The sequence below is a fragment of the Antrostomus carolinensis genome, unplaced genomic scaffold (genome assembly GCF_000700745.2).
Source record: "Antrostomus carolinensis isolate BGI_N321 unplaced genomic scaffold, ASM70074v2 scaffold24652, whole genome shotgun sequence".
Classification (NCBI taxonomy): domain Eukaryota; kingdom Metazoa; phylum Chordata; class Aves; order Caprimulgiformes; family Caprimulgidae; genus Antrostomus; species Antrostomus carolinensis.
In genome coordinates, this window is record NW_010297938.1 from 1 (window position 1) to 15,610 (window position 15,610).

The following is a 15,610-nucleotide window of genomic DNA, read 5'->3' on the forward strand; positions in this document are numbered from 1 at the left end:
ATAATTATATATATAATCTATTATTATTAATCTGCTTTGTTAAGCCAAAGAATTACAGACTAGCTCTTTTTTTTTTTTTTTTTATGTTCCTCTATGAGTTCTCCTAAAGAGCTGATGAAACAAATGATCCTCTGGATTTCCTGTGTTGGTCAGGTGTATCAGTTTCCTTGCACAGGAGTCCAGAGGAGATGAAAACTGCCTTTGGTAGCACTGCTTTCCAGTGCACACCTTCGGACGGTTTCTCAAGATCGTTCAGGATAACTTCCAAACGTTCCCTTGGCATGTTTTGACCGATACCATGTTTCCACAGCACTGCTTTGTTCAGCAGTGTATATGGCAGATGCCATACGCTCTGAATTATTTTGGGAGTTTGTGTCATCTGAAAGAGAAGGGTTTTTAGACACAGCTTTACATTTCTCAACAAAAAAGCATAAGGTAAGACTGAAGGATAGACTACTTTCATTAGCCCCCATTTTAAATGTTGGTGGTAGGTAAGAGAAGGGATTCCTTTAATTACTGTCCATGAAGCACAGCCTACATCAGGCTGCCCTGTGGGGCCCAGACCATCTGTCAGCCCATTGCACTGAAACCTGCTTTCTGCATATTCCAAGTCACATCACCTGTGTATCTCCTTGGAGCTGGACACAGATGCCAGGCTGACAAAGTGTTTCTTGGACAGATAAGGAAATTTGGAAGTTCCTGAGGCATTCTACCATTCACAGTCATTGGTGAGATTTCCTTCCTTAGCAAGTAGGCGAGATGCTGTAGCTGACACTTGTCAGAAGTGAGTTGAGCTCAATGGAGTGAAAGTGCTGGAACTGATTTTTGTCTGAAAGTTAGCTCTCTGTGGGAAATATTTATAAAGAGGATGTCTGGGTACCCAAATGTTAAGAACAGAAACTGATTCTTTTTTCCTGTCTCTCTCTTTAGGTCTCCAAAAGGTGATGTCTGTAGTGAAGGATATGTCTTGGAGATAGAGTGCTGCTCCTCTTTAAACCAGCTTTCAGACAAAAAGGAGATACCTGATTTTATTAAGAAAGTGAGTAAAAAAAAAAGCAAAACCCAAAACACAGTATGTTTTTATTTGCACTATAATTACTGCTTCTGTCTAGTTCTGTCAGTCTGACCCTAGAAATATGTGTGCATTTTGTGCAGTTGAAAAACTGCACTGGATTTTGGTGTTTTGCAGTGTTAAGTATCTGAAGTGTAATTAAACTTATTGAGAGAAACAAGTTTGATCATATTATTATGAGAAAATGATTTGTAGTATCACAGGACAGTGACCTCTCACAGATTATATCAATGAAATTAGCAATATAGAAGACAGTCCCAAAATGGTGTAAACGTTTTAAGTTGAAACAATATATGTAATTTCCATTTTAGTGTCAAAATATCCTGTTGGATAGTATTGTAGCTAAAATGCCTATTAACGCCCTAAACCCCCCAGGTTATTTAAGTTGTGTATATACTGTGGAATTTGAAAAGAACCTTACAATTCTTTATTTGCTGCCTTCTTTCTAAAATTATTTTTGATGCTGTAATATTCTGCCAGACTGGAAATTAGCAAGTTATGTCCGTTTTAGTGAAGACAGATTCATTGTGCATGTTTCAAATTTTGCAGCATCTGTTGTGTCCTATCAGATGTTATAAAAACTAGCATTAAATCCTATATTTACTTAGCCGTATGGTGTAAGAATAGAGTGAGTAGACATACTCCCCTAGCTCTAATCCATCTTGCCATGATAGTAGTTAAGAAAATTTTGTAGAACAAATTTCAGCACAGGCTGTATGAGCCTGACAGGGACTCAGCTTGACAGACTGCACTCATGTTCAGTCTTTCCCTTTTACTAGGAATTGTAAAAACTGGATTAAAAATAATGCAGCTATGACTATCTGATGATCATACTTAAAGATATAGAGATTTTTGTATCAGAACAAACTGGTGTTTTCTGAACACTTACCGTTATTGAAAAGTTTGAGTCCTAATTTTGTTTCAAGGTTTATTGTGTTATTGCACTTTTATTCTGACACTATCTTTGATTATTTCAAGATATTCACACTTAGGCAAAACTGGTGTAGATCTTGTGTATCAGTTTCAGTGTATTTGATTTTATTCTTCAGTTCTTTGAGTCAGAGTAGAAATATAGGCTTATCTGTCACAACTGGTAGCAAAATCTAATATCATTGCAACAGAAAGTTTCTTTGCATTTGTAACTTCAAAAAGAGTATGGCTAACATGAAAACAAAATGACAATCCAGGAGTCAGCTTATTTCCATAAATATCCAATTCTGAGACTCTTTAGAATGCTTTTCTAGACATGGAAATGTTTCTGTTGGTAGAAGCCATTTGATTATGGGGTTATGAAGATGCTTTTTTGAAATACAATAATTTAAATTTTAATAGCTAAAATGTATATTTACTGCTTCTCTGTAGTCTGAGTATGTCGCTCATCCTCAGATGTTATTTGATGTAGAGGAATTTGAAGTTCTTTGAAGCTGTTGCTGTCAAGTGTGTGCTGTGTCACTGTCTATACCTGATTAAACAGATTGTGAAAGTCTCAACACTTTTATGTAAATATAACTCAGGAAACAGGACTTCTTTGGGAGTGGGAATTAATTGTCATATTAACTAATTTGTCTGAGCAACAAAAATGTCCATTGCTTTTAAGGGCATAGAAAACAGATGTTTACAAAAAAAAAATAAACATAAAGGACATTTTTCAAGTAAGTAGTAACAGAAAACTGTTAAGAGAGGGCAATTGCTTGCTTTAAAAAAACAACCACCCTGTAATTCTTCTCAAACTGTGGAATAGAATTGAAGTTAATAGAGTGTTGTAATTGAATAGGCAAATACTTGATCACAGAGCTTTTCATAACATGCTTTTAGCACAGGTTTACCATCTTACTGCATTGCAGATTACTGTATTTTTTAAAAAGTTACCAAATAGAGTACTCATATATTCAAAACAAAATAACAAGTCAGAATTTTCTCCAACTGTGAATTTACTTGAAAAAATTCCTCTGCCCTGATAAAATTAATTTTATTGTGCACTGCTGAGCAAGTATTGTTTACATGGAGTTTGATCAAGGATACAATTTTAATAACTTATTTTCTTATTTGACTACTTCCCACATTGAGAATGTATGTCATATTGAACATTAGCTTCTTGCAAACACAGAACAATTTTGCAATGGCATACAGCATAGATATCTTTTTCTTTTTCTGTAACTCCATATAAATGTTTAAGAGTAATGAAGTAGAAGCAAGGAAGTTATTTCACCCGGAGAATGCTTCTTGCTAACTGAAGCAAAGTGCCTCAGTGTAACGTTGACTATAAAACATTTAAGAAATGCCCGCGAAGACTCTGGTCAGACCTGTGTTCTGTTGCTGAGATCCTCCTGCGCTTCAGGACTCTGTCCCAGTTCTCTACTCTCTTCTGTACATTTTTGCCGCCACAGTGGTTTCGGTCATGGTAAGAGCCATTGAAGACAGGAATCAGTTAAGTACTGCGGACATAATGTTGCATGAGATACCTTAAAATCATGTTGATATCACCATGTTCTGCATATCAGTGTGGATCTAGTGCAGCTCAACCTGTCCTGAGCGCTCAAACAGTCCCATGGTGTCTTTGTCATTTAATTCTTGGGCAATGAAAGGAGTAACTTAACTGTTGTATATGTACTTCACTGCTGTATTTGAATTAGCACTCCTGTCTTTAGCTCTCAGGCAAAACAGAGATTAAAGGTTTGCTCATCTGCTTTTTAATGAGCAAAGCTAACTTCTGAACTTCTGATCACTGTGGCTCAGATCATTCTGAAGTTGTTGCAAGTCAGAGATATTACTTCTAAGATACTATATTTTGTAACACTTTGACTTATGTCTCATGTAAAGTAGGGTAGTCTTTAATTACCCCCTTAGTTGCTCTTTATTTCTGTGTATCTTGTTACCGTTTTTTTCATCTGAGAGTGTTCTCCTGAATCTACTGAGACAACTAAGGGAATGAGAAGCTAGGCTGACATCCCAAGAAAAGAGTTATTTTGGATATGCAGTCATATATGAATGCCAAATATGTTTCTCATGACCTTTGTTTTCCACATTGATCTGAGTTACATGTTTTAGAAGAACTGTAACAGGCGGAAGGTTTTCTTCCCATGTCCACATCTTTGTGGGATTGGTGAAAGGTTAGGAAATGGAGGATAGTTTCTCTACCATTTCTTCTCAGTTCTGACTTTTTAAAATTTAGGAAGCGCATCTTTGTATCCTTGGTTGCCTGCTTAATAATGCTCTGTCAGAAGGAAATGCTTGTATGTTAACTTTTTTCAGTATAACCCCATGTCAGAGTTCATATTTCTTGTCCCTGTGGCCTCATTATCCTTCCCTAGGGCAGTAGGATAAGCACAGTTTAAAAATGTTGCAGCTTAACTTCAAATATAAGCATCTTCCTTTTGTGTTTTTGACTAGACAAGGACCTTTCCCTGCTGGTCAGAAATGGGGTTGATTTTTTTCCAACAATCCTAAGGCTGTACAGATGAGTAACTCATTTTATGTTTTCAGAAGTGGACCAGTTCAGCTTGGAACATGACTGCCATCTCGAAGGGCCTCTGCTCATTGCTGTTCCCTCTCTTCTTAGTCTTGGTGAACTTCAGTGAGTGTACAAATGCCGGCAGCAGCACTGGCTCAAAAACTGCCAGTAACACGTCACTCCTTTAAGTGGTCCTCTGAACAACTTCTGTAGTCCCAAGTACTCTAGAAGTAATCTTGAGTCCTACAGATGTAGTGACTTTGCTCATAAGTTTGTTGACATTTATTTTGTAGTAATAGCATTGCTGGGCTGAGGAAGCAGCTCTCAGACTTAAGCAAGTGGGAGCCCAGGGAGGAATATGCCAATAAAGCACATTGCAAGGATGCTGCCACCCATGTACTTGTTCTAGAGTTGGCATCTGAAACGGTGACCACCAGTTCTCCCTGGTACAAAGGCAAGCTGAGTAGGGAATTGGACTGTTCTGCAAGAAAGCAATGGTAACACTTTTATGAAGAACTCGTATCCTACATTGCTGCAAGGATCTACCTCATTTGAGCCCTCTTGCCAGTTTTATGGAATATATGGTGTCAACTGGTATTTCCTGGAAGTTTTCTAAGTGTCTTAAAAAAGAAAATGTTATCAGGAATAGAACTGGCATGAGGAATTAGTATGTTTCAAGTGTTAGTTTATGCACTGGAAATTAATACGCATTACTGCCAACAAGTTTAAACTGTAGTTGAACTTACTCAGGTGAGACATTTCTCGGAGGGGTTCGATCCTCCTGCCCATTATCTGCTCTTGCTCTTTGGAGTGAGCAGGAAGTGGGAGATGGGCTGAGTGGTTGGATAAGGAACTGCTACACACCCCAGCCAACCACTGGTCAGTCTCACTGCATGTTTCTCCATACTGATGTTTTTATCAAACTACTGAGATACTTCTTTTCCTGCTCTCTTGTTTTTTCCCTCCATCCATCTGTAGCTGTTTTGGTGTTATCAAGATAACTTAGTTCATGTGCATTGTTTTCTGGAGAGTCATCTGTGTTACAGCTCTAATTGGTGAAGAATTTTTGTATTAGTGTTGCTGTTAAAAGACAGGTTAATTCTCCAGCTTCTTTGGAGTTGTTAGGTAGAAGCAGGTTTGGAATATTTAGGAGGACTTCTGTTTCTCCTATAAAATAAAAACTGATTGCTTGTATGAATTCTAAAGAGCTTTTAAAATCTTTTCTTGTGAAAACGGAAGACTTGGCTCTTCACTTATTTCCTACATATTTGCTCACATCAGAATGAGAATTTGTCTTACATGATCTAAACAAGGCACTTCACATATCCATATCGTGTGTGAAAGCGATATCAAATAATTTTGAACTCTAAACTTCTGAGTTTCAAAACTCTTGTCAGCATCTAACTATGAAATGGCAAGAATATTGGAAGATGAGAAATGTGTCATGGGACAAATTTCTCCGTAATAATATATACTTTTAATGTATGTAATTATTGGTTTTTGTAACAGTATGACAAGCAAATACAAAGACAAAAGTCTACAGTTTCCTAGAAAAAATGAATGTGAAAATTGCTAATCTTGTATTTTTTTCCTTTTATTTCTGAGTTTATTTTTATGTATTTCTCACATTCTTGTCTCTCTTTATTTGTAACTTCTTATTTTTAATTTCTTAATCTTTGCATTGTGATTTCTTTTTAGAAGGAACAAAGAGATGTAGCTTATGTATTCTGAAGAGCACTAGACTGTGGTGGATTTCTTGACTCTGTTGCTGCAATCTTACAAGGATCTCTTCTGTGAAGCCTCCGATTGCTCTGTTAGTGCCAGGGTTCGCTAGATAGATATTATAATCCTAAGCATTATTCTTTACTTTGGATATATTTTAGCTGGTCTGTTCAGAAATTTCCTGCAGATTATACAGTCATAGCAGGTGCCAGTAAAAGATAGAAGAGGGGAAAAATTGAGTCTTTAATATTGCTCAGAGGATCATTCTTCAAATGAATAAGCAGTTCGAATTTACTTCTGTGGCTAGAGAATGCCCCCTCTAGAGTCCTGGTTATTACCTAGGATTACTTATCTAGATGTGATCTCAACATCTTCTAAAATAATTTCCATCCTTAAAACAAACACAAAAAATCCCACCCCAAAACCTTCACTCTCCAGGGTATTTGCAAAAGAACAATACAACATTTATTTCTTTAGCACACTGTAATGAAAACCATTGCTGAGCACTTAGCCGACTGCTTTGTTTTCTGCATGTTTTCAGTGCAAACAGAGCCCCTATTTTATTTTTAAGTATTTGGATCTTAGCAGTAGATATGATCACGAAACTCAACATCAATGGTTCAGCTGTTTGTGATCTGCTGTGATAATATTTATTAAAGTGCATTTTGTTAGCATTTTGTAAGTGTATATATATAACAAGAGATGGTAAAAAATAGCATATACTGTATTTTAAACAGCCTGGTGTGAAGGGAAACATCTGTTCCTGGTTAAGCTTCTTTCAACTTGTGTTCTTTTGACTAAGCCCTGTAAGAGTGGTGTTGATACATATCTTCCATTAACATTGCAAAACTATTTTCAGGACTCTCCCAGGAGCCTGGTTGTGCTTTTATAATCCTTTGCCCTCAGCAGCTTTCAGAGTCATCCTCTTGACCAAGATAAAAATAGATGTCATGAAGTATGTAGTTGATGTTTTTAATGATCCTACTTCTGTGTGGTGGGAAAAAGATTTTTTTTTTTTTTAATTAACAATAAATATGATAATATTTTATACTGTGCTAAAATAAAATAAGGGCAAATTCTTCAAATTGTAATTTTGGCTATGATCAACAGATGGCTTGATGAAACAATGTGGTTTTAAGAAAATACTCTTTGGCTTATAAAAATAAAAAAAAGTGTTCTCTGCAAATTAAATGTAAAGTCTGTTAGTTTGAGACTGAATTCTTAATTTTAAAAATATTCCCGTTGTCCTGAATCTTTTGGGTTTTTTTGTTTTCATTGCTTAGGACAGAGGTGGACTAAACCAGTGTGCCAGTTTTGAATCACATTAGTGCTAGCTGATCATAAATAAGTGACTGCTTTCTCATGTGCTGCAAAAAACACTGAATTGTGTTAATCCATCTAAAACAGCTGTTAGGTACAATGCTCAACCATCCATCTCTATAAATCTTTATTTTCTCCTTGCTTATGTTCACCCATTAGTGTAGGAGTTTAACTTACAAGATTCATACACAAGACATGGGCTTCATTTTGGAAATGCCTGTTCTCTAGAGCAAGCGCTTGGGACAGAGTTTCTACAGGCTTTTTTTGACCGTGTATATCAAGTATTTGGGTTGAGTGAGCATAGCTGACTGCTCCATAGCTGTTTATCCCAAGTCTTAAAACAATATCTAGTGAATAAATCTTAAATGATGTGGATAAATTTAGGATTTCTTTTCAGAGTTTAGGACAAGGATGGGAGGCCACCAGTGTCTTACGTGGCTTTTGGGCAGGTACTGCAGTCATTGAAGCTTTGTAGCCTGTGTCCAGTATATGCTAAAATAGTGTATATGCTAAAATAAGACAATAATTTGAGAAGAATCATTGCACCCAAGACCACAGAGGTTGAGACAGTGTGGTTTCAAGAGCCGTCGTCTAGTGAGATGTGCTGAAAGGAACAAGAGTACTTGTACCAAGCTGCACTGCTAGTACAGCTCTTTTGTCCTCAGGAATGAATGTACAGCTACTGCAAGCTGAAGAGGAATTTCAAGTTGTTACTGTCATCCATGCCTTGACTCCAGTAGCAGGAGACATACAGATTGCTGTAACTTACTGTCTCTTGGCAGCATTGTCTTAAGAGCCTATCTCCTGTTTTATTTGACATAGCAGTAGGTTGCAATAGCTACTTGCTTCACTGCTTTCTCCCTGTTCAGTTTGTAGCTTTCAGTTCCCTTTGCAGCTGCTGCTACCAGTGAGCATGTTGTAAAACTGCAAACCTTGCTTGCTTTTCCCTGTTCAGTGCCTAGTTATGCTCAACCACAAATGCAGCGAGAGCTTAAATTGTCAAGTCAATGGTTCTGTTGAATGGGCTGTGTACTGCAAAGATGGAAAGGTAGTCTACAGCTGTTTCTTCAAGAAACTAATTAGTTTTTAACTTTGGGGTTTGTTTTTGGACTCTGTTATCTTCTCTTGGATGTACTGACTGAATTCTAATAGTCTTATATAAAGGTTATCTATATGATAAAATTCTGGTCAAGGTTTTCATTGGAAGTATCAATATAAACACCGTCAACAGCACTGCTTAAAGGATGGCTCTGTGGTTTGGGATTATGGCAACATTTTTCAAAGTGTCCCTCCAATATTTCATCCCTGATGGCCTATTTTTTATAATTGACAGTGAAAATACTTGATAATTTGAAAGCTTGAATGCAATCTGGAATTTGACTTTCTGAAAGCTACATTTATATTTACTTATATTTCTGTGAACATGAACTATCTATTTCAAACTTAAAGTTGGTGAGTGTAAGCTGGAAAAAGTTAAAAATGCGTGGGAAGTAGAGGCCTAAGTGACAGAGCATCCTAGTCAGAAAGGTTGCATGGTTTGGAAATCTGCAAGTAGTGAAAAAAAAGTCTCAGAGTAACAGGACAGAGAAATGTATTAGCAGTTGCTGCTTTGCTATTTGATTAGTAGAATTATCTTTTTTTGTAACTTAGTAGTAGAGATGCAAATATGCCAGTGTCACAAGTTTGAGTCGTTTAGAAAGAACTAAACCCCTCCATCAGAACATTAGCTTAGCTTAATTGGTTTCAAAATAAGCAGTAAACTCTTGATGACTGTTGCTGTCTTCTCAGGAAGCAGTATGTGAGACCTACAGAAAATGTCAGAGGCAAACTAAAAGCCTGTCTTAATTTTAAACATCTGCTTTCAGAAGTGAACAAACTAGAAGGGGGATGTGCAGTATTTGTGATGAAACATACCACTAAATATTAAGGAAAGAGGACTGTAGTCTTAAACATCCTTTTCCAGTTCCAGCTCCTGGTATGCAGTACATAGTGTTCCCCTCAAACCACAAGATCATGTTCTTTGCATGAAGATCCCAGGTACTATGTCTTTTGTCAAAGGAGATTTGCTTGAATCCTAAAAAGAAGGTGGAAAAATACAGTGACCTTGTTTCTGGTACACATTATAAGATCTAATGCCTTTAACATTGTTCTTTTAAAAACAACAACCAAATAAACAGACAGACAGACAAGAATTTATTTTATTGGCTAAGACAGCTTATGCTTGGCTTAAAAAAAGTTTTTGATAGCTCTGAGCAAAATTAACCCAGCTATTGTTTCAAAGGCCATATGTTTTCCCATCAGTAGAACTAAGTAGCAGCTTTTCCCTTAGTTTGCTGTAGAGCTAACTAAATGCATCTGACCATCAGAAAATGAGTTCATTGCACATAGAGAATGTTGTCCTTTCTCCAAGCACATTTTTACTCTGTGTGCTCTTCATAAATTGTTTCTGTTGTTTGTTTTTATGTTAGCAGCAGTCCCTTTTACTGGCTTGCTACAGCATTCTTTTGTTGCCTTGTTATATCATGAACCATATAGCAAACTTCATTAATGAAATGTTTAGTCCTAATGCCTAGGTTGTGAAGGTGATTTTTTCCAGAGCATAAGGAAGTGTAAACCTTGAGACCATTTAGGACTGCTATAAACTGGAGTGCCCTGATGACATGAATAAAACTGCTGCTCCTGTGGATGCATCCTGAAATGTCCAGCTCCTGGCGTACAAGAGTTAAGAGAAATTCTTAACACTTGTCTTATTAAATCATTTGTTTGAAAATCCTTATCCAAGAGAGAGAGAGATCCTCATTACTAAATTGCTGGGCATTATTTCCCATGTTTATTGATGTGGCTGGACTATTATCCTGAGCTTGTGGGAAGTGTTTGATTTGCTGTGTGCCATCCCATGGGAGAAATGTACAGAATGTCCCTGTAAGAATTTACCAAAGATAACAAAAGTATATGATTCTGTTCAGCATGGGATCTATGTCCTTGGGCTTCTGTATTTGTAAGTAGTACCATCGTGCTTTCTATGAATAGCAGATTATTACAGAGCTGATAAATGCAACAAGAAATGCAGAATCACAAATGCTATGTGGACTGTACAATGAAATTGCCCAGTTTCTTTATTCTAAATAGATTTGAAAAGAAAACCTGTATGTGGCAGTTCAAAATGAGCTCTCAGCCTGGAATCTCTGCGCTTCTTTCCAGGTTGTGAGGCATATAGTTTAAAAACAAGTAGTTTTCAGAAAAGAGGATTTCATCATTCAGCCATACTACTGCCATGTGTGGCTTTACAGATCTTTAAATTAGACTGTCAACCATTTTCTAATTAAGTAGGGAGCCTTCAAGAGAACCAGAAGTATCGAAAAAGATGGGGCAGAAATTTGCTGCATCAACATAATGTTTAATGACACTGCTTTGTGCTGCTGACGGTTCCTTTTTTCCAAATGCAGCATAAAAATATTGGACAGTCAGTTCTGAAATAAACAATAACACTTCACAAATGTTCAGAAATGTTAACACAAGTGCCCCAGCTGAAATTCAATTAAGGTGAACATCTAGTGACATCAGGGTTGGACATGGTGCTTGTTCCTGTTCCTGCTAGAGTTAGTGGGATATTTGATATTTGTTTCACAGATAGCAAAGGCTAAATCTGTCATTTTTTTTCCCTTCAGGGAAAATGCCAGGTTTCTAATCAAGCAAATTATAGGGATGACATTAAATTCTTTAACTGCCTCGGCCCTCTGTACACATGCCCTTCTTTAAGCAGCTTCTATTTTTAAACTCGCATAAATTCAATTTGTTGCAAGTCAGTTATAAACTGATTTGGGTGTACCCACTTGGGGGTTTGTCGAGATTGAAATAAATGAGTTAAGTTCTGCTTCTGTTGTTGAAAAATAACTTCTTTTGTGATGGAGACCTGCTCTTGTATTTGTAGTTAATATCATCCAAGCAGCACTTCATGAGGCAATAAAAATGTTTCTGTTCCTATTTGGGGAAAGAACCAAAGACTTTTTTTTTTTACTTTAAATTTTGTTGGAATTTCCCTTTTAAAATTTCCCAAGATGTAAAGAGCAAGTATGTAGCATATTTAAAACCTTAAAACACAAAAAGGACCAGTAAAACAACTGAAATTAGTATGGATCACATAATGTAAGGGCATTTTTAATATAGCTTTTTTTCTGATGTGGTAAGTGGTGGAGATGCATTTGTTCTGCTTTGTATTCATTTTCCTCTCATTTAGTCATACAACGTAGTATGACAAGGGCCTTTTTCAGTACTCTTTGTTAGTACTCTAAACTGACAAGTAATTGTAGTATTTATCTGATCTGGAATATGTTCTGGGTCACCCTGTCAGAGTAGCATCATGTTCTTCCCATTCAGTTCAGCTTTACTAAACCCTGCTTTCTCCCATTCTTTGCCCTCTTGCTAATTCCCAACATGACATCTGCTGAGATATTTTCCCAAAAGGCTGGAACAGACACATCTCTGCATGTACCAGCATGGGATGCCCTAAAGGGTCCAAAACACGCAGGTGGCTGATAGAAACAGCCCTTCTGCCCTGTGTAGCTTCTGGGCACGACCTGTCTGGGTACTGAGGTTTCAACTTGTTTAAATCTGGGTTGGTTTGGTTTTTTTTATAATTCGAGTATTCAGTATTTCAGATACAGGAAACAGGAAATGTGAATGTGTACTGGATGGCACAGTTCAGTCTGGATGTGAAGGCAACTAAAATTTTGTACTATGCAAGCTCTCAACAGGGTGCTGAAAAAATAAAACTACCTTTGTTTGTTGTTTGAAAACGCTCAGGCTTTGTACTTTATTTATGATGAGAGCTAGCCTCTTCGTGGTTCTGTGGAAAGTTGGAAGGAAAGACTGCGTCTGTCGATACATCACTGTGCTGCTCTGCAGCTTACCTTGCACTGTTGATGTAAGATTTCCTGCTAAATTGGCTTTATGGAAAATAATGAGATGTTTGGTTCTCTCTTATGTAATTGAGAAAATTTGAAGTATAGGTTTAAATAAGATTGTCTGTTCTTTATACTGCCAATAAACTCGTTGGGAAAGGGCCTTGAAGAGACAATCTCTTTTTCCAGTCTTTCTGCTAAACTGTTAGACTAATATGGCTTAGACTGTCATTGAGTCCTTAGTTCCTCCTATTTCCATTCTGAGAACAAGAGCCTCAGAAGAAAAACCTCAGCATCAGGTATTGCTTAGAACAATTTTTTTTTTTTTTTTTTTTTTTTTGAGTGTAAAACATTGCTACAATAGCTGTGAAAGCTGTTTGCATAAAAATCACAGCGTGGGAGAGTCTGGTATAGATTGACAAGCAGTCTTTATTGACCAGTTCCAATAAAACTGCTACATATGCACTATCCTCAAACTCTTAACGATTGCATACTAGTTAAACTTCTATAATTAACTGCCCTGCAACCTACTAAACAAATGTAGTGCTATGTCTGTAGGTTAGTGATAAGAAATGAACTGAATTTGTAACTCTTATCATTGACTGTATAAAAAAGTATTTGTAAAATTACAACAGGGAGTCAGGACCATTAAGCAGATTATGAATGCATCTGTCACTGACATTCACTTAAACCTTTAGAGCAAGCTATTTACCTGCTAACTTTCTTTGTAGACAGATATTCATTTGATCAGGGTACTGCTAGTAGTGTTTTTATTTGGAGGTTATTGTTCTCTTGATCAGTGAGCTTTAGAGTTAAGTCAGCATCGCGTGTTTGCCAGGCTAAACACCTGTGAAGACCGTTGGCTTGTTTCCAGGAGAGCTCTGCTTAAGTTCCTGTGATCATGAAATCAAGAGTTAACTTAATATGGAAAATATAATTGTGGTTTGAAAGAGGAAGTTCTTGTTGTTGATCAGGTATCATCTGTAGGTTTGTGTGTTCAGAACAGTAACATGTTACCAGGAAGTAGATGATTCATTAAAAAAAAAAAAAAATCTGGGTAGGGAAGATGCAGAAATGAGCTTCTGCTTAAATTTAAAGAAAAAAAAAAAAGGTTTGTACAAAATTCTTCATATTTACTTGCTATTGGGGAAAAAAAAAAAGGCCTGAACTGTTTTGCATCAGTTCATACTAAACTGAGCTTCAGAAAATAAATAAGACATTTTAACTCTCTGGAATTACATGGTGTGCAGAGAAAGTGAAATTTCTCCAGTCTCAAAGCAAATACTTGTGTTTGTTTATATAATATGAAGAATATGCATTACATGGAAACCTGTCCTTTTCAGTGGGTGATTTTGATAATCAGCAGATAATCATGTTTTCATAGAAGTCTGGGTCTCACTGCAGCTTCTGGGTTTGAGGAGTGTGAGGCTGGTGACTCGAATGGATGGTGCATCTGTAGTGCTGAGTCTGCCTAAAAGAGTTTTCTCTTTCTGTTTCATCTTAAACCTTTCTTAGCTAATTCCAGCTTTATCAAGTTATCATTACTACTAGCCCAATGCTTTTTCTTAGGATCTTTTGTGATTTGATTCCTTCATTTTCATCCTTTACCTAAAGTATATAGGATTAATAATAGCACCTGTTAGTTTTCATTATTCTTCTTTGCTCACCTCACAAAGCCTTTTTCTATTCGGAGTTCTATATTTTCCCAAAAGCAATGTATTAAAATAGCTTTGCTTTTAGGTACTCATTGTGTTTGGTTTGTGTCTCAATCCAAACTAGGAAAAACAAAAATTATTGTTATAACAGTGTGTATAACAGAGAGAATTAATAACCATTTCTGTGAGTAAATATCATAATTATGCACCTAGTACAGCAGAAGATGTAATATTAAGTCCCTGAATTCATAAGGTTGGTACTAGAACTTTGTGTGCCTAATACCACTTCTGGTAATTTAGCATAAATAAACTTTTCAAACAGATACTTTATCCTTTGTGAAGAAATATATAGGCATTTTCTTGGTTTTGTTTTGGGTTTTTTTCTTTTTTTCTTTCAGTTTCACATTATTTCAGATGGTTTAGGGAGCTTTTCATCATGCTTCTCTAGAATGTAACTTTTTATGTAAATATAACATGACAATTTCCTGTGGTAGTGGACAGAAGAAGCAAAATTACATGCTGGCTGCCTTGAAGGGTGTTATTTTCTGTATTTCTGTTTAGCTAAGACAGCTTGACAGTTAAAAATCTAATCTTCTTTGACTTGTAGATTCAAGATGCTGCAAGTCAAGGCTTGAAATTCGTTGGAATTATACCTCAATACCATTCCCAAAAGAACTGTCTTGTCAGCGCCTCCCTGACACCCACCGGTAACAACTCTGTGCAATCAAGAGATAATAAAAATGTTTCAGATTACCCTGAGGATCCTGCTTTACTGGATGGCGAGAAAATAGATGGCATTAATGGATGCAGTACTCCAGCACCGAGTGAGGAACGTGCTGACCAATGTGCCACATCCAGGGAGGGCTGTGGAGGTGAAGGACAGGCTACTGAAGAGCTGAATCTCAAGTCTGTGAAGGGAAATGGAGAACAGTTCCAGCATGCGAACCCAGGTGTAACGGAAGCAGCAGACAAGCCCAATGGACTTGCGGAGAATGAAACACCAGCACGATGCGTAAAGCCACTTACTGGCAGTAAGTATTGTAGTGACCTCTGATACATAAAAGCCAAGTTAAAATTGTCTCAGTGATGTTCTGAGCTCCTTTGGGGGTGGGGATGCTCTTTTGGGTGAGGACCTTACCACCGTAAGAGGGAAGAAGATGCACCAAAATGAGCCACTTAACCTGATTTCAGCACGGTTACACAGTTCACAGCGACTGAGCGTTAAGTCAGGTGGCAAATGAAAGGTGATACAAGCGGGTGCAACTTTGTTAGGGCCCATTTGTATGCTTGAGTATAAAGACTTATTTTTGTCTGCTTGTTCAGCTGAATTAGTTACCCTGAGAGCGCTTGATCTTTGTATCCTTTTTGTTCATTTGAATAAAAAGCCCTGCTAATCTGCCTGGCAAGGTTTTGCAGCAACAGAGGAAATAAGTCACAAAGCCTTATCACAGTTAGCCCCTTTGTAGCAGGTGAACAGATAGCTGAAATT

The 15,610-nt window shown here is 37.0% G+C and overlaps 1 protein-coding gene across 1 annotated transcript in view; it reads left to right on the forward strand.

Moving 5' to 3' along the window:
* Positions 1–930: 930 nt before the first annotated feature.
* Positions 931–15,610, forward strand: part of RFTN1 (raftlin, lipid raft linker 1) — a gene marked incomplete at its 5' end in the record, with an annotated part of 43,625 nt that continues 28,945 nt past the window's right edge. Inside the window, 2 exons of the mRNA XM_010162294.1 lie at positions 931–1,039; positions 14,729–15,152. Coding sequence (XP_010160596.1) covers positions 931–1,039; positions 14,729–15,152 — 533 coding nt within the window. The remainder of the gene's footprint in view (positions 1,040–14,728; positions 15,153–15,610) is intronic.